Below are 24,385 nucleotides of genomic sequence, written 5' to 3'. Positions count from 1 at the left end.
AAGGATCCAACTCTCTCAAAATCCATCAGCTGTTATAATCACATCCATTTTAAGCTGTTTTTACATATTTTATTTCTCTTCCCTGAATTTCTAACTAAGAACTGGTGAAAAAAAATGAAATGCTATTTTTCTATTTTAAAAATAGTGATGCAAGATAAATAATATTAAAAGTGTCAGTTCATAGTGTAATGGGAATTCTATTTCCATACAATGCAGTATTATAAGATGTATAAAATGTACATATATTATGATTTAGTATAGAATTCTCTTTAAAGAATACATGCACATTTTATCCCAAATAGTTTTGTCTTGATAATTAGAAAATTATATTTAAATCTTACAAGATTTGATTTAAAAAAGCACTCTATGCACTGAGGTTTGTCTGATTTTTCTTTTATAAATTTTATTTCTTACTGTGGAAAGCAACTAAACAAACTAAGGACATTTAAAAAGATTGGAACATACATCGAAAAAACTTGTATTATAGTAGCATTAAGAATCTTTGTCATTCCTATGAACTCTCTGAGACACATAGAAACATAGAATTATAGGGCTGGAAGGGACCTTGGAGGTCTCCTAGTTCCAATTCCTTGCGCAAGGCAACAGACGTAATGCCATCCCAGACAAATGGCTGTCCAATCTTTTCTTGAAAACCTCCAGTGATGGAGCATGTATTTGAGAAAAACTAATGAAGTACTCCTCTTTTAAATCAGTGATCTTGCAGAAATTAAACAATCTTAATTACTTACAACCATATTATAGGCATCAGGAACCTCTATTTCAAACTGAAATGTTCCATTTCGATAATAACCTTCGTCTGTTAAGAAAAACAAACTAGATGAGATTCTGTAGAAATGTTATTTTGCATTTTATAAACAGAAATAATTCTAATTTTGATAACTAGCCTGGATTAAGCTTAGCCAATCAAAAATTGAAAACACCTGCTTTGTTTTAGCAAAGTAGAATATTACAATGGCTCATGAGGGTTAGGGAAGTTCACAGAATTAAAAAAATTATATAAATGTATAGTATTGTTATACCTATGGAAGAAATACAGGAAACAATACAATAACATTAAAATTGTGTTCAGCTAAAATAACTGCAGTGATTGTATACAATTCAATATAATAATGAAACTAGGATAGTTTATCAGTGTTTAGAAAATGTTTACAGTGGGATACATATTAAAAGGTAATTACTTTTGGGGTCATAAAAAGTAAAAAATAAAATCAGTGAAGATTGGCTATAGTACATTTAAGTTTAGAGAAAATTACAAGGAATATAAAAGGGAAATTAATAGAGGTTGTACATACTTTGAACAGCTGAACTTTGAGAGAGAAAATATTTAATAAAATAAAGATGTTCAATTAAGAACAACAAAACTTCATTTCTGCCTTAAATTTTTTTATTTATGTATTACCAGCATATCTGGATAATTTACAACTTAAAAGCAGACTCAGATAGAAAACATAATAGATTTTGTTATGTGTAAACTTACATAAGTATTACTACAAGATCATGGCCCTATAGTATTGGATACTACAAATTCACAGAGGATAATGGAAAATCAGGCCTGTCCCAGCTTGGGCATTTAGGAAAGAAAAATCCTTGTCTCCATCTTTAGAGAAAAGGTATGCTTTTACTAAAGCCAAATGGTTACAGTGTAAGCAAAGTCAGATCTAAATATTCCTGCGTAAACTCTGTGATTTTCCCCTCCCAGATCCTCTCCCCTTGGTCATCTGATCAGCATCCAACAGTATTCAAATTAGATGTTTTGGTAACAGTCCCAATGGTTGGCACCTCTTCAGTGGGTGTATCAAGGTTCTGATAGAGAGAACTCTGAGGCTCAAGATTTCCTCAAAGAACATGTTTATTGGTTACATAGTATCGGCACGGTCAAAAGTGAAACCAAGTCTGAAATCCTCATCAAAGAGAGACAGTATTACAAAGTTGAACTTCCAACCCCCCAATGCTATGCAATAAGCTACGTTTCCAATAGAACAATTTGGCGGGCTTTCTAACCAAATGCTCACTTCCCCTCATCTAACAGAGAAAAATGACCTTGGTTCCCACAGGACAGCAAAATGTTTAGACTAGAAGAAATCCTCCAGTCCCCCTCCCATTCTTGTGGCAACCTAGCAAAAGCAAAATGGCTGCAGCCAGGCTTGTTGTAGAATTAACAGTCAGACCCCCTAGGAAAAAAAGCAAGTCCTGTAAATGAAGAAAAAAGCAAGTTAAGAATCCCCCCTGGGTTTAAGTGAATATTTATCATAAAACTCCTGAAACAATCTTTCATGTCAGGACTTTATACCCAGGTAGCCTCCGATAAAAGGGAGCCCTTCCACTGGACCAGATATTATCCTTATACAATCTAGAGTCAAGAATACGTTTTACCTCATAATCACTTTCTCTCTCTGCCAGAATGGGGCTGGGCACTTTTTTGGGAATTCTGTGACCTGTTTTAAATGCAAAGTTGTTAAAAATCCAAAATGACCGGCTTGCTTTGCATCATAACTACGCTGAAGGGCTTGAATGATGAGGAATGTTGGAAGGTACAGCATGGAGCCCTTCCAGGCTAGACCCTCTCGATGGGTCAATAGCGATCTATTGTCCTTGAACTAAAAGTCTGTTTTAGTTCCTCTTTCAGCTTTTGTGTTAATTGACTATCAGGTTCATTGGATCTCCTCTGCGTTAGACCTCTCAAGGTTACCTGAGAGGCTGACTGAGGCAGAAGAGTGATGGAATTAATGACCTCAAAAGCCGATGGGCTTTTACATTGGGGCATTCTACACAGAGAAACTGCCAGAAAGTTCTTCCCTCCCCCCAACAGGTATCTGAGAGTGAAATTAACCGGTTAAAGTACTGGACCTACCTAACTTGCTTAGGAGATAACTTTTGAATTTTTATAATCAGTCCATACCTCAAAAGGAACTTTGTTCCCTTCCAAGAAATGGTGCCAAGTTAGTAAAGCCCATCTCACCGCAAAAGTCTCCTTCTCTCAAACAGCCCATCGTCTGTTTATAGCATTTTGATTGAGACTTGGTTTAATGTCAAGGTTCTGATAGACAAGACCAAATAAATCAGAACTCTGAGGCTCAAGATTTCCTCAAAGAACATGTTTATTGATTACATAGTATCAGCATGATCAAAAGTGAAACCAAGTCTGAAATCCCCTTCAAAGAGACAGAATTATAAAGTTGAACTTTTCACCCCAATGCTATGCAATCAGCTATGTTCCCCAATAGAACAGTTTGATGGGCTTTCTAACCAAATGTACACCCCACCATCTAACAGAAAGAAATTGCCTTGGTTCCCACGGGACAGCAAAATGTTTAAATGAGTAGAAATCCTCCCCTCCCCCTCCCATTCTTGTGGCAACCTAGAATGAGCAAAATGACTCCAGCCAGGTTCATTGTTGAGTTGACAGCATGTTTTGCATTCCATTCTCATGCTTGATACCCTCATCTGTTGTTTCTGATTGGCACTTCTGGTTCTTATCATCCCCTTCTTAATGTTTCCTCCCCATTCTCCCCTCCCCTTTTTATAGCACTATGCCATCAATCCGAAGCAAAGCTAAATTGGAATGATGGCAGATCTGATATTCTGCCCCTCCCTTGAAAAAAGGGTTTAGTGCTGGAACAGAAAAATAAAAAGAAACGATTATAGTGTTCTGTGGGTTTCAATGAGGTTTGTCAGAGCAATTTTTATGGAATTTGCGAAGGAGTCGGGGGCTTTGACATGTTGGGCATTGACCCATTCAGTCTCGGATGGGGGAAAGTCTTTCCATGCTATTAAGTACTGCACTTTTTCTCTATATTTGCAGGAGTCTAAGATTTTTTTAACTTTGAAGTATTGTTCTCCTTCAATAAGCACAGGGACTGGGGGTGGTCCTTTTGCGGGTCCTGGAGGGAGGTGATTGATGATTTCAATAAGCTGCAGTAAAAACTGGGTGGATGCACATGAGGGTTTTTGGTCATTCTAATGTTTCTGCCAGTGCTTTGCGCACCACGGCCAGGTGCTGGGTAGTGTGTCAATCCATTGTCAGGGATGGATTTTTCAGGGTTGATATGAGGTAACTCCAGCATGACCACCAAGTCTTGACCTGTGGCAACTTGGAAAGGTGTGAAGCCAGTGCTGCTGTATATTGAGTTGTTATATGTTACCTTCATGAAGGGGAGGAGGTGAGCCCAATTGTTCAGTTGGTAATTAATGTAATAGTGAAGGTACTGTTCTAGGATGCCATTCGCACATTCACAGTCTCCATTCATTTCCAGATGGTGTCAAGTACCTGATTGGTACTCAGTAGCTTTAAGACTTCTTGTCAAAATTGGGAAGCGAACTCCACTCGGAGATGATTCACTGTGATGCGCCATAAAGTCTATATATATGTTGTGCATATTGCTTGGCTAGCATACATGCTGAAGGAATTTTGGGCTGTGGTATAAATTGTACTTGCTTAGAGAATAGGTTGCTGATGACCATATTCCTGAAGCTTTCTGGTAGTTTCACTATAAATTTCATAGATTTCTTTCCAGGGCACTTAGGGTTTTGCCACTGGTTGCAGGAGGCCAAGAGTTTTTTCTGGTCATCCTTTGGTTGAGGAGCATATGGAGCAGCTGGTGATGTAACTGTCAATAGCTTTTTCAAAGAAAGTCCCCAGAATTGTTCCTTCACCAAATGCCGGGTTTTCATGAACCCAAAGTGACCAGCCATTTTTAAATCATGGCTGAAATATACAAACAAAACTTTCTAGAACATGCAGTTTAACCCAATCCAAGGGAGCCCATTCCACATGGTACAATCGGTTTGGTGGCTTTTAAACCTATCATCTTTGTCTAAAAACACTTTCAATGTGGCTAGTAGGTCATGGGGGGGTAGCTTTTTTCTGAGCTCTGGTAATAGCAGGGGCGGTAAGCTGGCAATAGAGTAGAGTAGACTAGAGTAGACTAGAGTAGAGTAGAGTAGAGTAGAGTAGAGTAGAATAGAATATTGAAGAATACTGTGCCTAAGATGGAGCCTTGTGGTACCCCACTGCTTACCCTTCCACAAATCTATCTAGTGGTGATGTTGTCTATTTCACCTTTTTCTAGCTCACCAAGCAGTAGATTGTGCTCTACTTTGTTGAATGCCTTACTGAAATCTAAATATACTATGTCCACAGTGTTTTAAAGCGACTAATTAGGTCGCTTTATCAAAGAATGAAATAAGATTGGTTTGGCAAACCGGTGCTGGCTACCGGTTATTACCAGAAAGTAGGGGAAATACGGTAATATGGACTGTCTTTGATTTCTTTTCAAAGCAGGCTCATTTAATAGCCTGCTCAGGGCTTTCCTCTGCAAAGAAATTAGCCCAGATGTTTCTGAAACATATATACCGCCTCCACAGTGCTCCAAAGAGAATTAGACAGCGGAGTTCAATTTACAGTGAGGTTTTGAAGACTTTCTCAAGCTAATTGGGTCCACACAAGGACTTTTGTCAACTTTTCATCCAAGCACAAATAGATCAGCTGAAGGAGCCTTGGTGGAGCAGTGGGCTAATGCCTCCTTAAGTAACACCAGCTGCCTGCAATTAGTGCAGGTTCGAGTCCCACCAGGCTCAAGGTTGACTCAGCCTTCCATCCTTCCGAGGTAGGTAAAATGAGGACCCAGATTGTTGGGGGCAATTAAGCTTACTTTGTAATAATGCCGCTTGGGGGGGCGAAAGCCCTAATAAGCAGGCATATACATAGAATGAAGGCTACTGCTAAGCTTGTAAGCCGCCCTGAGTCTTCGGAGAAGGGCGGGATATAAATGGAATTTTTTAAAAAAACCCAATGCAATGGTAAAACAATACATCAGATGTGACTTCCGGTTTTTGCACCATAGCGCACGGTCACGGGATTGCGGACCCCTGCACCCCATGGCTGATTTTGCCCTGCCAGGGGACCCTAAATGTGTCTGAAGTTGCCACAGAGAGGCGACAAAAGAAAGAGGGATGCCCCAATGATCATGGAATGACAGCGGTCATTCCGTTCGATCCGGGGGAAGCCCTCTAACCCGACAGAAGAAAGGCTAGCTGCACACCAGTGTCTAGCCCAAGCTACTTGCAGCCAAAGTACAAGAGCACGAACCAGAACGACCGTGAACAGTGTGCTTGGAACTGGTGAGAGCATCAATCTTCTCTCCTCTACTCTGTAACTAAGTCCTTGGGAAAGATCCCCAAAGTAAGAAAACCTCCGAAAGTGAAGGGAGGGGACTGCACCCCTACTCCCTCATAGAAGGATGCGGTGTATTAACCTTTAAGGGGGAAAGAAATATATTGAAATCAAAGTTAAAATACTATAGTCTGGATAAATCTAGAAATTAAAAAATAACTGCTAAGATTATACATTAAAGGGTTTTGATAAAACTATAAAAATAATAATAAATAATAATTTTTGTTGGAAAAAGCTGGAAAATAAACAACTACTGGCACCTAGTGGAGAAATAGAGCAAAGAACATTAACAACACTGACTCAGAAATTGGCAAGACACCCAGAAACAAAGAATAATCTGTTCCCTTGAACTTTAATAACCCTCATAAGACAGCTGGGTGGGAACAAAGAAAGAATACATACTGGCCAGCCATATGATTAAAAAGTGTCTGAAGAAAAAGAAATACTCTGTTGTCTAAACTCAAGAATTGTTTACAGAAAAAGAAAAACTTTGACTCAGCAAATCTTTTAGGGGGAATTTACAGGAAGGACTCAAGGTGACTAAATGTACTGAATTGCAATTTTGACTGACTTGACAACTGACCCCTGAATAAAACAACTGGTTGAAGGGTGTGAGCCCCCCCGAAGCCTGAGTTTGCTCCGGACTCCGGGACGCCTCTGCTCCAAGGCTTTGGAGCAGAGCAGGACGCTGCAACCATCCCTGCCATCAAGAGGGAATTGGGGATTACTTGGATGCAGGCAGAGCTGTGCAGGAGAATGCTGTAATAGCAAGTATTTGAACTTTAACTCAGACTACTTTGTGGAAAAGTTGCAAACGGTGCGGAAAGTGAAAGTGCGCAATAGACCTAGGTGTTGCCGTAGGTAATCCAGACCCATGCCATGTACGGCTTTGTAAGTCATTACCAACACCTTGAATCTCACCCGGAGGACAACCGGCAGCCAATGCAGCTCGCGGAGCAAAGGTGTAACATGGGAGTATTGGGAAACTCCCAGTACAACTCGCGCGGCTGCATTCTGCACCAGTTGGAGCCTCCGAGTGGACTTCAAGGGTAGCCCCATGTAGAGAGCATTACAGTAGTCTACACGAGAGGTCATGAGCGCATGAGTGACTGTACGCAAGGCATCCCGGTCCAGATAGGGTCGCAACTAGCGCACCAGGCGAACCTGGGCAAAGGCCCCCCTAGTCACAGCTCCAATATGCTGTTCTAAAGAGAGCTGTGAGTCTAGAAGGACCCCCAAGTTGCACGCCCTATCTACGGGGGGTAATAACTCACCCCCCATGGCAAGAGATGGAACAACCGGAACATCCCGGGATGCCGGCACAAACAGCCACTCAGTCTTGTCAGGGTTGAGCCGAAGCCTGTTCCTCCCCATCCAGACCTGGACCGCCTCCAGGCAACGGGACATCACATTGAGGGCATCACTGGGGTGGTTTGGGGTCGAAATAAAAAGTTGGGTATCATCAGCGTACTGGTGATAACCCACCCCGAAACCACAAATGAGCTCACCCAGCAGCTTCATGTAGATGTTGAACAGGAGGGGAGAGAGGACCGACCCCTGAGGGACTCCACAAATGAGAGATCTCGGGGTGGACCTCTGTCCTCCCATCAACACCGACTGCGAGCGGTCCAGGAGGTAGAACCACTGTAAAATGGTGCCTCCCACTCCCAGCCCCCTGAGACGCCGCAGTAGGATACCATGGTCGATGGTAACAAAAGCTGCTGAGAGGTCTAATAGGACTAGGATAGAGGAACAACCCGTCCCGAGCCCGCCAGAGATCATTCACCAGTGCGACCAATGCCGTCTCTGTGCCATGCCCAGGTCTGAAACCCGATTGGTACGAGTTGAGATAATCAGTTTCCTCCAGGAACAGAGGAAGCTGATGCGCTACCACACTCTCAACAACCTTCGCCAAAAAGCGAAGGTTGGAGACAGGACGATAGTTATTCAAAATCGCCGAGTCCAGGGTAGGCTTCTTGAGGAGTGGCCTCACCACTGCCTCTTTCAAGGCAGAAGGGAAAACACCCTTGCTCAAAGAAGCAGTTATTACTGCCTGGAACCAGCCTCGTGTCTTCTCCCGGGCTGCATAAACCAGCCAGGAGGGGAAAAGGTCCAATAAACAGGTGGTAGAGCTCAGCCTCCTCATGATCCTGTCCACCTCATCGGGGGTCATAGGATCGAACTCAGTCCAGATAACACTATCAAGACCACTCGAATCCTCCGTCAAATTCTGTCCAGTCACGAGTCCAAGCCGGCCCGAATCTGAGCAATTTTATCCGCAAGATGACGACTGAACTCCTCAGCCTGTCCCTGAAAGGGATCCTCCCTCTCCTCCCAATGAAGGAGGGAGCAAGTAACCCGAAACAGGGCGGCTGGGCAATTATCTGCGGACGCGAGGGTAGTAAAGTAATTAGACTTCGCCGTCCTCATTACAAAGAGATAAGACCTTATAAAGGCTCTTAGTCGCAATCGGTCAGGCTCAGATCGGCTGGATCTCCAACAGCACTCTAGACCCCGTCTCCGACGTTTCATCTCCCGGAGCTCCGAAGAAAACAATGGAGCCCATCGGGATCTGCATCGGGTTAGGGGTCGCAAGGGGACAACACGGTCGAGTTCCTCAGTGGCAGCCCTTTCCCAGGCATCCACTAAGGCGTCGGCCGAGCTGTCAGTGAGGGAGATAGGTATAGACCCAAGCGCCATCTGGAACCGATCAGGGTCCATTAGGCGCCTGGGGTGGAAACACCTGGTCGGTTCCGCAGCTGAGCAGCGGGGGGTGACATAGCGAAAGACCAGCCGCAGGAGATAATGATCGGACCATGACAGGGGGACAATAGTTGGTAAGCCCCCTCCCAGATCATCCAACCATTGTCTAGATAAGAAAACCAGGTCGAGAGTGTGACCCCTCCCGTGAGTCGGACCCTGAATTACTTGAGTCAGGTCCATGGCCGTCATGGAGGCCATGACCTCCCAAGCTAACTCTGACGATACTCCCAGGGAAGGCAGGTTGAAGTCACCCAGAACAATGAGTCTGGGGAACTCCACCGTCAACCCTGAGAGGGTATTGAGCAGCTCAGGCAGGGCTGTTGCCACACAGCTGGGCGCCAGGTATGTTAGCAACAGGCCCAACTGAGCCCGAGGGCCACATCTCAAGAGGAGGGACTCACTCCCGCCTATCTGTACAACGGTGGTCTCCCTCAGACATAAGATCTCCCAAATAACCGCCACCCCACCGCCCCTACCCTGAGTCCACGGCTGGTGTAGTACACAGAAACCCGGAGGGCACAACTCAATCAGAGGGACACCGCCCTCTGGGCCCAACCAGGTCTCTGTGATGCATGCCAGATCCGTGTGTTCCTCCTCGATCAGATCACGGATGAGGGGAGCCTTGTTCACAACGGATCTGGCATTAAAATACACAAGCCTGACCCCAGGGTCCTGATCCCCATCAATCCCAGATAAAAGGGGGCCAACCGGAGGGTCGGAGCACGTCACCGCTCGAAGACAGGGGGGGCGTGATCCTAGATGTTGATACGGCCCTCCGTTTTCCATTGTAGTTTGCTAAAATCTCTCAGAGTTGTCCTTAATGAATGAACCTTTATTGTCAAAGTACAACCATGTATACATTGAGATTGGCTGAGCCTCCCTTCGTGCCCCCACCCCCAACTCACGGTGACACAAACCTTCCATCTTATTACACCATGTGAGCTAACTGCACAACACACTGGCCTTGCAAGTCAATCATGAATAAAGTTTATAAAATTATTTCCCGTTCAAAAGCCTAAAAGCCCATGGATAAAAGCTGTTCTTCAGCCTGTTGGTATGGCTGGCTATATTCCTATATCTCCTACCCGATGGTAGGAGAGTAAAGAGATACCATCCAGGGTGTGAGTCATCCCTGAGAATTTTCCGCACTCTTCCAAGGCAGCGAGCCCTGGCAATGTCATCCAGTGGTGTCAGGGGATAGCCCACAATGTCTTTTTTAATTGAAAAGTTTTACAGTACATTTTAAACATATACTCCTTCCCTCCCCCTCCCCCCCACATCCCCTCCCCCCCAACTTTCCAGAGCTGAATACAGGGTATTGCCTCTAACAAACGTAAGCTAGAATATGCTAACCAACTATAAATACGCTTTAAATCCTCTCGCACTTTAACTCCCCTTAAACATAAGTAAATAATAATACATCTTATAATTCTAACATTCATTCATATGCTAGGTGAAATGTTTTAGTCCCATATTTATTCTGAATATAATCAATCCATCTTCTCCATTCCGAGATATATCTCTGTTGCGATTGTTCTTTCAAATATGCCAAAAATTTTGCCATTTCTGCCAAGTTTGAAACTTTTATTAGAGTCCACTCTTCTATAGTAGGCAGTTCCTCCTTCTTCCAATATTGCGAAACCAAAAGTCTTGTTGCCGTTATTAAATTCAACATCAATTTAGTTTCTATAACAGTACAATCAGTAATAATACCCAGTAGAAATAACTGTGGAGTAAACCTTATCTTTTTCTTAAATATCTTCTGCTTATTCCACCAAATTTTAATCCAGAAAGCTTTAACTTTTTTACAAGTCCACCACATATGGTAATATGTTGCATCCTCATAACCACACCTCCAGCATTTAGGCTGATAATTTGGATACATACATGCTAATTTTTTCGGATCTAAGTGCCATCTATAAAACATTTTATAAAAATTTTCTCTTAAGTTTTGTGCCTGGGTAAATTTTACGTGTCTGACCCAATTTTTTCCCCGAAACATCCATCATTATTGGCTCTTGAATATTCTGGGCCCATTTTATCATATAATCTTTAACAAGTTCCATTTCTGAATCTATTTCTATCAATGCATTATGTATCCTTCTTATATGTGCTTGACTTTGATCTCTAATTTGTTTTACCAGATTTTCATATGTTGTTGAAATGCCAATTTTCTGATCTTCTTTCCATCTAGCTTATTTCTGGCCATACTGAAACCAAGTTTGTACTATTTTCCCTTCTTTTAAAGTATTAAATGGCTTTAATTGCCATACACTCCTTTCCAGTCTGAGAATATCTTTATATGTAGTCACATCATGTTTAAATCCCAGACTTATATTTTCTATCGCATGTTTAAGTATTGCCCAAATTGGTATTTTATAATTTAACCTGTATCGATATTTTTCCCAAACTCGCAACAGAGCATGCCTTAATATATGTGTCTTAAAGATATTATCCACCTTTTTATCATACAATAAATATGCATGCCAACCATATAATAAATCACATCCCTCAATACTCAATAATCTTCCTTCTGTTAAATTAAACCAATTACTAATTGACGATAAAGCCGCAGCCTCATAATATAATTTAAAATTGGACGTTTTAAGACCACCTCTTTCACGTATATCTTGTATTATCTTAAGTTTTACTCTCAGTCTTCCCTGCCCAAATGAATTTATTAATACCTTTCTGCCATTCCTCCAAATTTGAATCTTTTTTAAGTATGGGTATCATTTGAAACAAAAATAAAAATTTTGGTAAAACATTCATTTTAACTGCTGCAATTCTTCCCAATAAAGACAGTTGTAATCTTTTCCAAGTATCTAATTCTTTTTGTATTTTTAACCATAACAATTCATAATTATTTTTGTATAATTTCACATTTGAATCTGAAAGATATACCCCTAAATATTTAATCTTTTTAGCTATTTCAAATCCTCTTAATTTTTCTAAAACGACCTTTTGTTCTGTAGTCATATTTTTAGACAAAAGTTTAGTTTTTTGCCTATTAACCTTAAATCCAGAAACTTGTCCATATTGCAAAATTATTTCCATTAAATCTATAATCGACTGAGTCGGTTGACCTAATGTAATAACCAAGTCATCTGCAAACGCTCTCAATCTATAATCTTGATCTTTAATTTTAATTCCCTTTATTTTGTTTGAGTCACGTATCTTAATAATATTTGCAATATTAAAACAAGCAGCAATGGTGACTACGGACATCCCTGTCTTGTGCCCTTTTCAATTTTGCAAGCTTCTGTTAAACTACCATTAGTTATTATTTGGGCTGTTTGTTTCTGATATATTGCCCTAATAGGTTGTAAAAACTTATCACCAAACTCCATCTTCTCTAAAACTTTAAATAAAAATTGCCAATTCAATTGATCAAACGCCTTTTCAGCATCCAAAAAAATCAATGCTGCAGGGACTTATTTCTTTCCAAATATTCTAATAGGTTTACAATGTCTCACATTACTTTTCATTTGTCTACCACTTATAAATCCTGTTTGATCACTATAAATCATTTGCTGCATAACCTTCATTAATCTATTTCCTAAGATCTTTGCAAATATCTTATAATTTGTATTTAGAAGCGATATAGGTCTATAATTTTTTGATTGGGTAAGATCTTGATCTTCCTTTGGAATCAACATTATAAATGCTGTTCTCCACAATGGAGGCACTTCCCCTCCAGACTGAATTGTCCTAAATAATTCTTTCAAAGGTTCCACCAACTCTAGTTGTAAATTTTTATAAGTGGCTGTCAAACCATCTGTTCCAGGTGTCTTACCCACTTTTAATTGTTTAATTGCTAAAACAATTTCTTCAACAGTTATCGGTTGATTCATCCCTTCCTTCTGTTCTTGTGTAAGTGTAGGGATATTCACTTCTTGTAAATGCCTACCTATATCTAAACCTTGAGTTATATCCCTTGCATATAATTTAGAATAAAATTCAACAAAAGCATTTTTAATAAGATTTTGTTGAAACACCTCTTTACCCTTATATTCTATCTTGTCTATATTACGTGACTTTTGTTTTTTCCTTAACAAATAAGGTAACAAATAAGGCAACCATCTACCTGGCTTATTAAAATTGTAAAAAGTATTATCTTTAACATATCGTAAGTTAGTTGCCACTTGATCTACCATCAACATATCAAACTGCCCTCTTAACAAATTAATTGCTTCTTTCAACCTCTTATTCGATGAGTTCAAGATAGAAGCCCTCTTTCATCTTTATTTCCTCCTCTAACTCTTTACGCTTATATTCCAATCTACATCTATATTTATTATTCAAATATATTAAAACTCCTCTCATATAAGCTTTACTTGCATCCCAAACCATTTCAATTGGAGTACCCTTGTGCATGTTTATAGTAAAAAATTCTTTCATTTGTTTTTTACATTCTTCCACATTTTCTTCATATCTAAACAAATTTTCATTTAATCTCCAAGATCTCCTATCTCCCTTCCCCTTGTCCAATTCCATCCATACTGGACTGTGGTCTGATAAGATTCTTGGACATATGTTGATCTTCTTAACCCTAGAAAAAAAATCATTAGTAGTTAATACAGTCAATCCTGGAGAACGATTGATGTCTGTCAGAAAAAAAAGTAAAATCCCTTTCTTCCACATTTCGTTCTCTCCAAACATCTCTCAGTTCCAGATTGTCTTTCATGTCAAAAAAAGATTTAGGCAATGTAGCATGATTTGGAGTGCTTTTAAAAGGTCCTTTTTATCTTTTTGTGTGTCCAATACTCCATTCCAGTCTCCCATTAAAATACACAATTTATAATCCCATTGAATTATTTTATTATGTAGAAGTTTGTAAAATTCTCCTTGCTGTTGATTAGGTGCATATAATCCAATTAAAAGTATTTTCTTCCCTTCTATTAAAAGTTCAATTATAATATATCTTCCTTGTTTATCTGCTTTAATTAAGTTAGCTGTTAAATTCTTCTTCACATAAATGACTACACCATTTTTCTTTTCTGGAGCAGATGCAATAAACTGCATACCCAATCTAGAGTTTATCAAATATTTTTGATCAGATACATGGATATGCGTTTCCTGCAAGCATATAACATCATTTTAAAATTGTTTCAAGTACTGAAATATTTTTTTCTCTTTTCCGGTGAATTGAAACCATTAACATTCCATGTTAGAAACTTTGTCGCCATTTTTTGCGACTTAAAGCTTTCAGAGCGTATCTTGCAGATCCACAAGCATCTGCTTCTTTGGTCTCACTCCTCCCAGTGCTTCAGTATAAGTAGATTCTTGAGTTGTAATGGTAGTATATTGTTTCTGTTGTTGTTGTTGTTCCTTTCATCTGGTTGCAGCCTGTGTCACTCTTTGAGCCCTTGATTCTTCTAATGGAGCCAAGGGCTGTGCAATCTCCAAAGTTTGCTGTGCTTCTTTTGACATCAGCGAGATAATTTCTTCATCCCGCTGTGTATCTTCCAATTGTGTCTGTCCTGCTTCTTTTTCCTTTCTTCTTTTAATTTCTGGGGATGTCGGTGAGTCTGCCTTCAGTATATTACAATAAAAACCTCGTGCCTTCAGAACTGTATTAAGACAATATCTTGTACCAACATAATTCACCACTATCTCAGTTGGTATCTCCCATCTAAACTGAATCTGTCGTTTTTTTAATTCATCTGCCAGAAAAACAAATTCTTTCCTATTTCTTAAAATTCTTGGTGGTATTTCTTTCAAAATTAAAACCTCTTGATCAGCCACTTTAAATCTGTTGTTATAAAAGGCTTGTATGATCGCATTTCTGATCTTTCTCTTTGTGAAGTAAACAACCACATCTCTTGGTAGTTTTCTTTGCCTAGCAATCCAGGAATTGACACAAAATATTTTATCTATTTCCAGTATAAAATCTTCAGCTTGCCAACCCAAAATAGGTGCCACAGCTTTTGCCAATATCTCTTCCAGGTTTTCTTGTGGATTTTCTTTCAGACCTCTGATCCTCAAGGCAAACTCCATGTCCCTATATTGTATCATCACCACCTCATCATTAATTTTATCCATTTTATTCTCAGCTTCACTGATTTTAGCTTCCAATATAAATTTATTTTGATTAACTTCTTCCACACGTTCATCCAGATTCTCAATACAAACTGTCAGTCCCTGAAATGCCAGCAAAATATCCTCTCGTATTTCCTTATTTTTCTTATTAATGAGCTCAGATATTTGCTCAGATTGAAGTTTTAAAACATCTTGTAAGTCTTTTAATGTGGGTATAGGTGTGGGTATAGGTGTGGGTCCTGCAGTGTGTGGCATCAATGTTTGAAGTCCAGATTGTTGAACTGGTGAAGCCTCCGCACTTTTAGAAGCAGGGAATCTAGGTGGTTTGGAAGCCATTTTAACACCCAATTAACTTTCGCTTCTCACTTTCACTTTTCCGCCCAAATTGCAACTTTGTTGCTTCGCTGTTAAATATCCAAGACTTTTAAATCACTTTTGAGCCAACTTCAAATGTTTTTAACAGTCTTTTACAACTTTAAAAATCCACTTTATATCTTCCTCCTTCTATTTTGGCAGCGGCGGCAGCGGCGGCAGTGTTTTCATACTGCTCGGCCTGCCTCGAGCCACTTTTGGCGGCTGCGGCGTCTTCGAGCCGTTTCGGCGGTGGAGAAGACGACCGCTGGTTATCTCGCTGGCAGCGATGTCTTCTGTGCCGTTTTCGGCGGCGGCAGCAGTGACGGCGTCTTCGGGCTGCTTTGGGCGGCGGAGAGGACGACCGCGGATTATCTCGATGGCGGCGACAGCGGCGGCGTTTTTCGTGTTGTTTCGGGCCGCTTGCGGTGATGGTGGCGACGGCGTTTTCCAGGCCCGTTGGCCCGTTCCACCGGCAGTGACGGCGTCTTTGGTGATGGCGGCAACGACATGGCGGCGGCTGGCGTTCTTGTCTGGTCAGCGGTAGCTGTAGCAGTTCGGGCGGCGAATTACCAACTTACCAACTTTCTATCTGCCTCCTTTCTCCCCTGGGATGGACCTGGGTACAAGCCACAGTGGGAGAGTGGCTTGGCTCTACATCGGCAGCCCCATAGAGGTGGGAGCTCTATGGGACATGCCCCACCCAGGGTGTATATTTTGGACCACCCTCGGGAGAAGATTCGCAACCCGTCGTGAGAGGACGGGTTGTGGTCTGCTCCTGGGAGCACCCAACCGAGTGGCAGTAAGTTGGGTGATGGTCCAAATGTTCACTCCCTACGCTTCGATCCTCCTATTGGACTTTTCAATTATGGGACTGCCTTCCCTGGACTCTTTCGGACTTTATGTATCGATATACCAGCACGGACTTGTTCGCCCTCAGGGGTGCCCCCCTCTCCTGGGTGCGACCCGCCTTCTTTGCCACCCCCAGTCTCGATGAAGGGCCCAATTATTGGGACCCTGAGAGATGGCTGGGCAGGGGCAGGGGCCTTCAATATAAATTTAATAGGAGGCCCCTGGTTAACTTTTTAGTGAAATTTTTTATGGGGTTAGGGAGAGGGGTGGGAGTGGGTGGTGGCTGTTTGACTATGGGGGGTGGTCATTCAACCGTGGTTCAGGCCAGGCCTGGGTCTGATCGCGTAGGGGGAGAGCGGGGTGTGGTTACCTCCAGGGCTCGGGAGCGGGTCGTGGGACTACCAATTCCCACGACATTGGGGAATGGCAGCAGGTACATGTACAGAGGGCCGTATCGTCACCGGGAGGGCTGTCTCCGCTATTTATAAGCGGTGAGGCGCTCCAACCCTCTGTTTCTTCCCCGAGGTCCCGGGAGCGAGGATGCGCAGCCTCCTGAGCTCCAGCTGGTGTATCTGAATGCCAGGTCCGTGATTAATAAAGCTCCCCTTGTGCGGGATTTGGTTGAGGGTGAGCATGCGGACCTGGCTTGCATCACGGAGACCTGGCTGGGTCCAGAGGGTGGGGTCCCTTTGGTTGATCTCTGCCCACCAGGTTTCCGGGTGCTACACTGGCCTCGGGCTCAAGGTAGGGGCAGGGGAGTGGCGGTAGCTATTAGGGAGACCTTATGTCCGCGGGAGACCACCGTTCCTCAGATAGTCGGGTGTGAGTCTCTCTTTTTGAGGTTTGGTCCGGGGGCGCAGTTGGGCTTGCTGCTGGTGTACTTTTCGCCTAGTCGCACAGCGGCAGCCCTGCCTGAGCTACTCGATGTCCTCTCTGAGTTGGTGATTGAGTTCCCCAAACTCATAGTTTTGGGTGACTTCAATCTACCATCCCTGGGAGGGTCATCTCAGTTGGCTCGGGAGTTCATGGCTTCCATGACGGCCATGGACCTGACGCAGGTAATTTCTGAACCAATTCATGAGGGAGGCCATACCCTTCACCTGGTTTTCTTATCTGGACGGTGGTTTGATGATCTTGGTGGGGGCTCTCCATTTATTATGCCCGTCATGGACCGATCATTACCTCCTGTGGCTGGTCTTCCGTCTTGCCACCCCCCGCCGTGGGGATGCGGAACCAACTAGATGGTACCGCCCCAGGCGCTTAATGGACCCTGATGGGTTCCAGGCAGCGCTGGGGTCCCCACCTGCCTCCGTTGCTCACAACTCGGCGGATGCCTTAGTGGAAGCCTAGGAAAGGGCAGCCACTGAGGCACTTGACCGAGTTGTACCCTTGCGGCCCCTGACCCGGTGCAGATCCCAACAAGCTCCATGGTTCTCTGCGGAGCTCCGGGAGATGAAGCGTCGGAAACGGGGCCTAGAGAGCTGTTGGAGGTCCAGCCGATCCGAATCCGACCGGTTGCGACTAAGAACCTATATTAGGTCTTATCTCGCAGCGATGAGGGCGGCGAGGTGTAATTACTTCTCTGCCCTCATCGCGTCCACAGATAATCGCCCGGCCGCCCTGTTTAGGGTGACTCGCTCCCTCCTTAATCAGGAGTTGAGGGAGGATCCCTTGCAGGGTCGTGCCGAGGAGTTTGGTCAACATCTGTCGGATAAAATCGCTCGGATTCGGACCGGGTTGGACTCCAGCTGGGCAGAGTCCGACGATCAGGACACGGGCGGTCTTGTCAATGTTATCTGGGAGGAGTTTGACTCTGTGACCCCTGAGGAAGTGGACAGGATTATGGGGAGGTTGAGCTCCACCACATGTTTATTGGACCCGTGTCCTTCTTGGCTGGCTTATGCAGCTAGGGAGAGGACACGAGGCTGGTTCCAGGCGGTTACATCTGCTTCTTTGAGTGAGGGTAATTTCCCCACCGTCTTGAAGGAGGCGGTGGTGAGACCTCTCCTCAAGAAGCCTGCCTTGGACCCAGCTGTGTTAAACAACTTTCGTCCGGTCTCCAACCTTCGCTTTCTTGCGAAGGTTGTTGAGAGTGTGGTGGCGCATCAGCTCCCTCTGGTTCTGGATCAAGCGGATTATCTAGACCCGTCCCAATCGGGCTTCAGGCCCGGATACAGCACGGAGACGGCATTGGTCGCTCTGGTGAATGATCTCTGGAGGGCTCGGGACAGAGGACATTCCTCTGTCCTAGTCCTATTAGACCTCTCGGCGGCTTTCAATACCATCGACCATGGTATCCTGCTGTGGCGTCTCAGGGGATTGGGAGTGGGAGGCACAGTTCTTCAGTGGTTCTCCTCCTATCTCCTGGGACGCTCGCAGTCGGTGTTGGCAGGAGGGCAGAGGTCGACCCCCAAGGGCTCTCGTTTGTGGTGTTCCTCAGGGATCGGTCCTCTCGCCTCTCCTGTTTAACATCTACATGAAACCGCTGGGTGAGATCATTCGTGGTTTTGGAGTTGGGTATCATCAATACGCTGATGATACCCAACTTTTCATTTCAACCCCAAGCCACCCCAGTGATGCCCTCGATGTGATGTCCCGTTGCCTGGAGGCGGTTCGGGTCTGGATGGGGAGGAACAGACTTCAGCTCAACCCTGACAAGACCGAGTGGCTGTACATTCCGGCATCCCGGGACATTCAAAATGTTCCATCTCTTTCTATGGGGGGTGAGTTTTTACCCCCCGTGGATAGGGCTCACAACTTGGGAGTCCTCCTAGATTCACGGCTTACTTTGGAAGATCACATAGTGGCCGTGACTAGGGGGGCTTTCGCTCAGGTTCGCCTGGTGCGTCAGTTGCGGCCCTATCTGGACCGGGATGCCCTGTGTACGGTCACTCATGCGCTCGTGACCTCTCGTCTGGACTACTGCAATGCTCTTTACATGGGGCTTCCCTTGAAGACCACTCGGAGGCTCCAACTGGTACAGAATGCGGCTGCGAGAGTTGTCTTGGGAGTTTCCCGGTACTCCCATGTTACACCTTTGCTCCGCGAGCTGCATTGGTTACCAGTTGTCTTCCGGGTGAGGTTCAAGGTCTTGGTGATGGTTTTTAAGTCCTTACATGGCATGGGTCCGGAATACCTCGGGGACCACCTGCTGCCGGCGTCGACTTCCCTCCGCCCTGTGCGTTCCCACACAGAGGGCCTCCTCAGGGTGCCTCCGGTCAGAGAATGCCGGCTGGTGGCCCCCAGGGGGAGGGCCTTCTCTGTGGGTGCCCCGGCTTTATGGAACCAACTGCCGGTTGAGCTCCGGATGGCACCGGATCTTCGCTCCTTCCGGCGCGGGCTAAAGACCCATTTATTTGAACAAGCTGGCCTGGCCTGATGGGGGAACGTTAGGGTTTTAATGGGTTTTATATTGTGATTGTTTTAATTGGGCAATTATTAATCCGTTTTTAACTTTTGTATTTCTATTTATATGCCCTGTTCACCGCCCTGAGTCCTCCGGGAGAAGGGCGGTATATAAATTTAATAAATAATAATAAATAATAATAATAAATAATTTTATTTTATTTTCCTTATTCTTTGTTCTTCCCACTTTCTCTAAAGATTTATTCCGGCGTCATCTTCCTCCCCTTCTTATAAGTTAAACTGGAGTTAAAGATCATATACTTGCTATTTCAATATTCTCCTGCTCAGCTCTGCCTGCATCCAAGTAATCCAAAGTACAATATTGGGAGCAGGGATGGTTGCAGCATCCTGTTCTGTTTCAAAGTCTTGAAACAGAGGAGTCCCCGAGTCCAGAGCTAATTCAGGCTCCGAGGGAGCTCTCACCCTTCGATGCCCAGAGTGATAATTCTGGGGGTCTAGGGGAGCTCTACCTCTACCTGAATGCTCACCTCCCCTCTTCTCCCGAGGGGGCAATTCCCAAACCGCAAAACAGCTGATTGTCGCTGTTTTCGCGATTTAAACGGAGCAACGGGGCTGATGGTCAGAAATGACTGCCTTTGACGGAGCCTTGCCACCCAGAAGCCCCTCACAATGTCTTGTGCTGTGCTCACCACCCTCTGTAATGCTTTCCTATGTGCAGCTGTCAGACCAGCATACCAAACCACAATACAGTACGAGAGGACGCTCTCTATAGTAGACCAGTAAAAGAGGGTCATTAGCCGTTGTTCTACCCTGTTCTTCCGCAAGACCCTGAGAAAGTGAAGTCCCTGTTGGGCCTTTCTGGCCACCTGGGTTGTATTAACTTTCCAGGTAAGATCTTCATGGAAGTAGACTCCTAGAAATTTAAAGGAGGAAACTCTCTCCACATAGCCCCCCCAATGTAAAGTGGGGCAGGTTCCTCCTTTTTCCTCTGGAAGTCTAGCACCATCTCTTTCGTCTTGCTGATGTTCAGGTGCAAATTATTGCTGCAACACCATATGGATAGTTTTTGTACCTCCCCCTGTATGCTGTCTCATCCCCACCTGTAATAAGACCCACTACGGTAGTATCATCTGCAAACTTAATTATCGCAGTAGATGGGTCGGATGATACACAATGATATCTGTACAATGAGTACAGGTAGGAGCTAAGCATGCAGCCCTGTGGCGAGCCGGTGCAGGGGGGTGGATAAAGCAGAACCGACCCTCACTGTTTGTAACTGGTCCCTGAGAAGTCTTGAATCCAATCACAGATGGAGGGGGAAAATTTCAAGTCAGTCAGCTTTTCAATGAGAGTGCTCGGCAAAATGCACTCTGGTCCCCTTTTGGTTGAGGGGGAGACTTATTATGAAATTAAACAAATCCTTGACTTATACAAGGGGAGATTACAGTCCTTAGTACAGTGGAAGGGATATCTTTTTTCAGAGGCAACTCAGGTGAAAATACAGATGTCAAGGCAGATCAGTTGATAAAAAATTTTTACGATAAGCATCCTCAGAAACCTCGGGGAGATTCTTAACTTCTGTTTATTTCTTTACAGGATCTATTTTCTCTTTGGGGGGGGTCCAACTGTCAACTCTGCAACGAACCTGAATAAAGCCATTTGAATCACTTTCAGTTGTCACTAGAATGGGAAGGGGGGGTGGAATTTTTCTGCTAGCTTAAACAATTCTCTGTCCCATGGGAACCAAGGTCATTTCTGTTTGTTAGAGTGGGAGGCTGAGCTTTCTGTTAGAAAGCCCGCCAAACTGTTCTCTTGGGAAATGTAATTGATTGCACAGTAATGGGTGGGAAGTTTAATTTTGTATACTGTTATCTTTTTGGAGGGAACTTTAGTCTTGGTTTCACGTTTGACAGTGCTGATACTTTGTAGCCAATAAACATGTTCTTACAGGAAACCTCAAGCCTCAGAGTTCTGTTTTAGCTGGTCTCATCTATCGGAACCATGACAACAGTTTCTTCTCAGAAGCTCTCTAATGTTCTAATCTAGTACATCTGATTCTAATTTTTGCTATTTGAGGTAGTAATCAATGTGGAAATATACTCGCTTTTTCCACATGAAAAATTGCATTTATGTTTATTTCAAGTACATAATAGACAAGTAAAATGTAAATGGTATGATATTTATCTTCTTTATCAATGAATAAAAGATCAAATGCCTTTATGTTGAAATATTTTTAAACTATCAAATTTTTCAATGAGTGTACTGTAAATATATTCTACCTCATAAATATATTTTCTATTTCACTGTTATACTTTTATCTTAGAAGTTGCATCCAATATCACTGTTATCTTTATAAATGCAGAATTATATCATCATGGAACAGATTCTTTTCCCTGTTCCAGCCCATCCAACTTACCCATCAAATCTGCTGAGAGGAGAAACTAACCTCTAAAGGAGATGTGATACATGGCGGGAAAGAGAGTATGAAGGAAGTTCTATGGTACAGGTTGGAGTTTGCCACACACAATGAAATCTAAAATTGCCCAAACAATTTAGCAGGTGAATATTTAAATACACACAATCTGAGTCCCAGCTACATACGTCTGTAAAAAAGGCATATTGCCACACCAATCTCCGGGACAAAAGTTTTCTTAAATACTTAGCTTTCATTAGCCCCTGCTAACAGCGTCAGAGTGTAAGCTAGCATTGGGAAGACTTTGTTTTATAGCTCTTTAAGTGTGGGTGGTTTGGCCACTGAGTGCATAATCGGTCCTTTAATCTGCCGCTCGCATATGATTGAGTGTTCAGCTATGCTGGCTGATATCCACTTCATTGTATTTCCTGCCACCTGCCCCACCAGCTGGGCTCACTCATCATGTGACATCAGGCTGCCTGATGTTATTGCATGGTTGCTCCCCTCCCTGCCGTAGTCCGATATGCCACGAAATCCTTACTCACCCAGCTCAGAAGACCTCCTCCAGCTATTGAACAGGACATATTTTACATTTGATGGCAACAAGTATAAGCAAATAAAGGATACACCCATGGGGTCTCTGATCTCAGGGGTAATTACTGAAGTGGTCTTACAGAAATTAGAATGTAAGGCGAAGAAGGATTATAAACCTAAATTTTGGACACAATATGTCAATGACACTTTTGTCATCATCAGACGTCAGGACAAGGCTGGATTTATGGAAACACTTAATTCTATGTATCCAGACATCCAGTTCACAGCAGAAGAGGAGACCAACAACGCCCTAATATTGTGTCCAAAATTTAGAAGTTCAATAGCTGGAGGAGGTCTTCTGAGCTGGGTAAGGATTTCGTGGCATATCGGACTACGGCAGTGAGGGGAGCGACCACGCGATGACATCAGGCAGCCTGATGTCACATGATGAGTGAGCCCAGCTGGCGGGGCAGGTGACAGGAAATAGAACGAAGTGGATATCAGCCAGCACAGCTGAACACTTACTCATATGCGAGTGGCAGATTAAAGGACCGATTACGCACTCAATGGCCAAACCACCCACACTTAAAGAGCTATAAAACAAAGTCTTCCAAATGCTAGCTTACACTCTGACTCTGTTAGCAGGGGCTAACGAAAGCTAAGTATTTAAGAAAACTTTTGTCCCGGAGATCGGTGTGGCAATATGCCTTTTTTTATACACACGCACATACACACACACATACACACACACACACACATAAATTACCTGGGTTTATGATTAGGAGAAAGAAATGGAGTTTATTTGGGTCAGGAAAGTTCACTTGACACGTACCTGAAAATAAATATAAAAATCTGAAATAATTGACAATTTGTAATGTTTATGACCAGGATGAGGAAAGAAAATATAGAAACAAAACATGAAGATTGTAAGCAATAAAATGGCTAATGACCATTAAATGTAACATTTTAAAGCTCTATGCAAATAAAAAATGTTCATCTCTTGCAATAATTCTCAAACTCAATCACACTTTTCCATAGCAAGCCTGCAAGATAAAATGCTCAACCAGAAAGAGATCATCACTGAGGTTTCTATACACTGCATCCAACTGAGTATACTAAGGGATTCCAAAAAAAATCCTCCAAGCGCTTTATGCTTTTAAAAAGTTATTAACAGAATTTTGGTCCCAAATATAGCAATACAGATGGACTTTGACTTAAAAACATTCATTTAGCAATAGTGCAAAGTTACAACAGCACTGAAAAAAGTGACTTCCGACCATCACAGCAGCCCCGTGGCCACATGATCAAAATTTGGGCATTTGGCAACCGGCATGACAATTGCAGAATCCTTGGGTTATGCGATTGCCATTTCTGACCTGCCAGCCAGCTCCAGAGAAAGACAATGGAGAGAAGCTGGCTGTGCTATTCACTTAACAATTGTAGCAATTTGCTTAAAAACCATGAAGAAAGGTTGTAAAATCAGGCACAAGTCACTTAACAACTGCCCTGCTTAGTAACAGAAATTCTGGTTCTAGTTGTGGTCATAAGATTACTACCTGTATTCACAGCATTGGTTTTCGGTGTGGTGAAATGTAAGCAATCCCCTTAGTCACCTTTAGGAACTTGAGTACTTTTTTGTTTACAAATTTAAAAATGCCATGAACTGCTTTCATACTGTATATTACTTATGTGTGAACATACAGACATATTTCAAAGAGTAAAATATGCAACACATTCATGTTGCAAATTTCACATCCTGAAACATTAGGCATGATTAAAGCCAATCACTCATTTCAATAATATTTAATCACTTGTTCAAACTGAAATAATCAGAATGTAAAATGTTAACCTTTTTTTTCAAGATACCTCAA

At 43.1% G+C, this 24,385-nt stretch overlaps 2 protein-coding genes across 6 annotated transcripts in view; one reads left to right on the top strand and one right to left on the bottom strand.

Moving 5' to 3' along the window:
• The window catches only part of UBE2F (ubiquitin conjugating enzyme E2 F (putative)), a 148,791-nt gene that overhangs the window by 106,476 nt on the left and 17,930 nt on the right, over nucleotides 1-24,385 (bottom strand). For all 5 annotated transcript variants that reach the window (XR_014024568.1, XR_014024569.1, XM_081313363.1 and 2 more), the window contains exons 4-5: nucleotides 23,281-23,346; nucleotides 750-817 (exon numbers count right to left, since the gene is read on the bottom strand). Coding sequence is in view for 3 of the 5 variants with exons in the window: in XM_081313363.1 (XP_081169489.1) it covers nucleotides 750-817; nucleotides 23,281-23,346 (134 nt within the window). In the remaining 2 variants the exon portion in view is untranslated. The remainder of the gene's footprint in view (nucleotides 1-749; nucleotides 818-23,280; nucleotides 23,347-24,385) is intronic.
• LOC308676107 (ventricular zone-expressed PH domain-containing protein homolog 1-like) overlaps nucleotides 5,561-24,385 on the top strand; it is a gene marked incomplete at its 3' end in the record, with an annotated part of 221,469 nt that continues 202,644 nt past the window's right edge. Inside the window, exon 1 of the mRNA XM_081341835.1 lies at nucleotides 5,561-5,627. The remainder of the gene's footprint in view (nucleotides 5,628-24,385) is intronic.

The sequence above is a fragment of the Vipera berus genome (assembly GCF_964194415.1).
Source record: "Vipera berus genome assembly, chromosome: 1".
NCBI classification, from domain to species: Eukaryota; Metazoa; Chordata; class Lepidosauria; order Squamata; family Viperidae; genus Vipera; species Vipera berus.
Note: the sequence above shows the minus strand (reverse complement) of the source record. Positions and strands in the feature narration are given on the sequence as shown.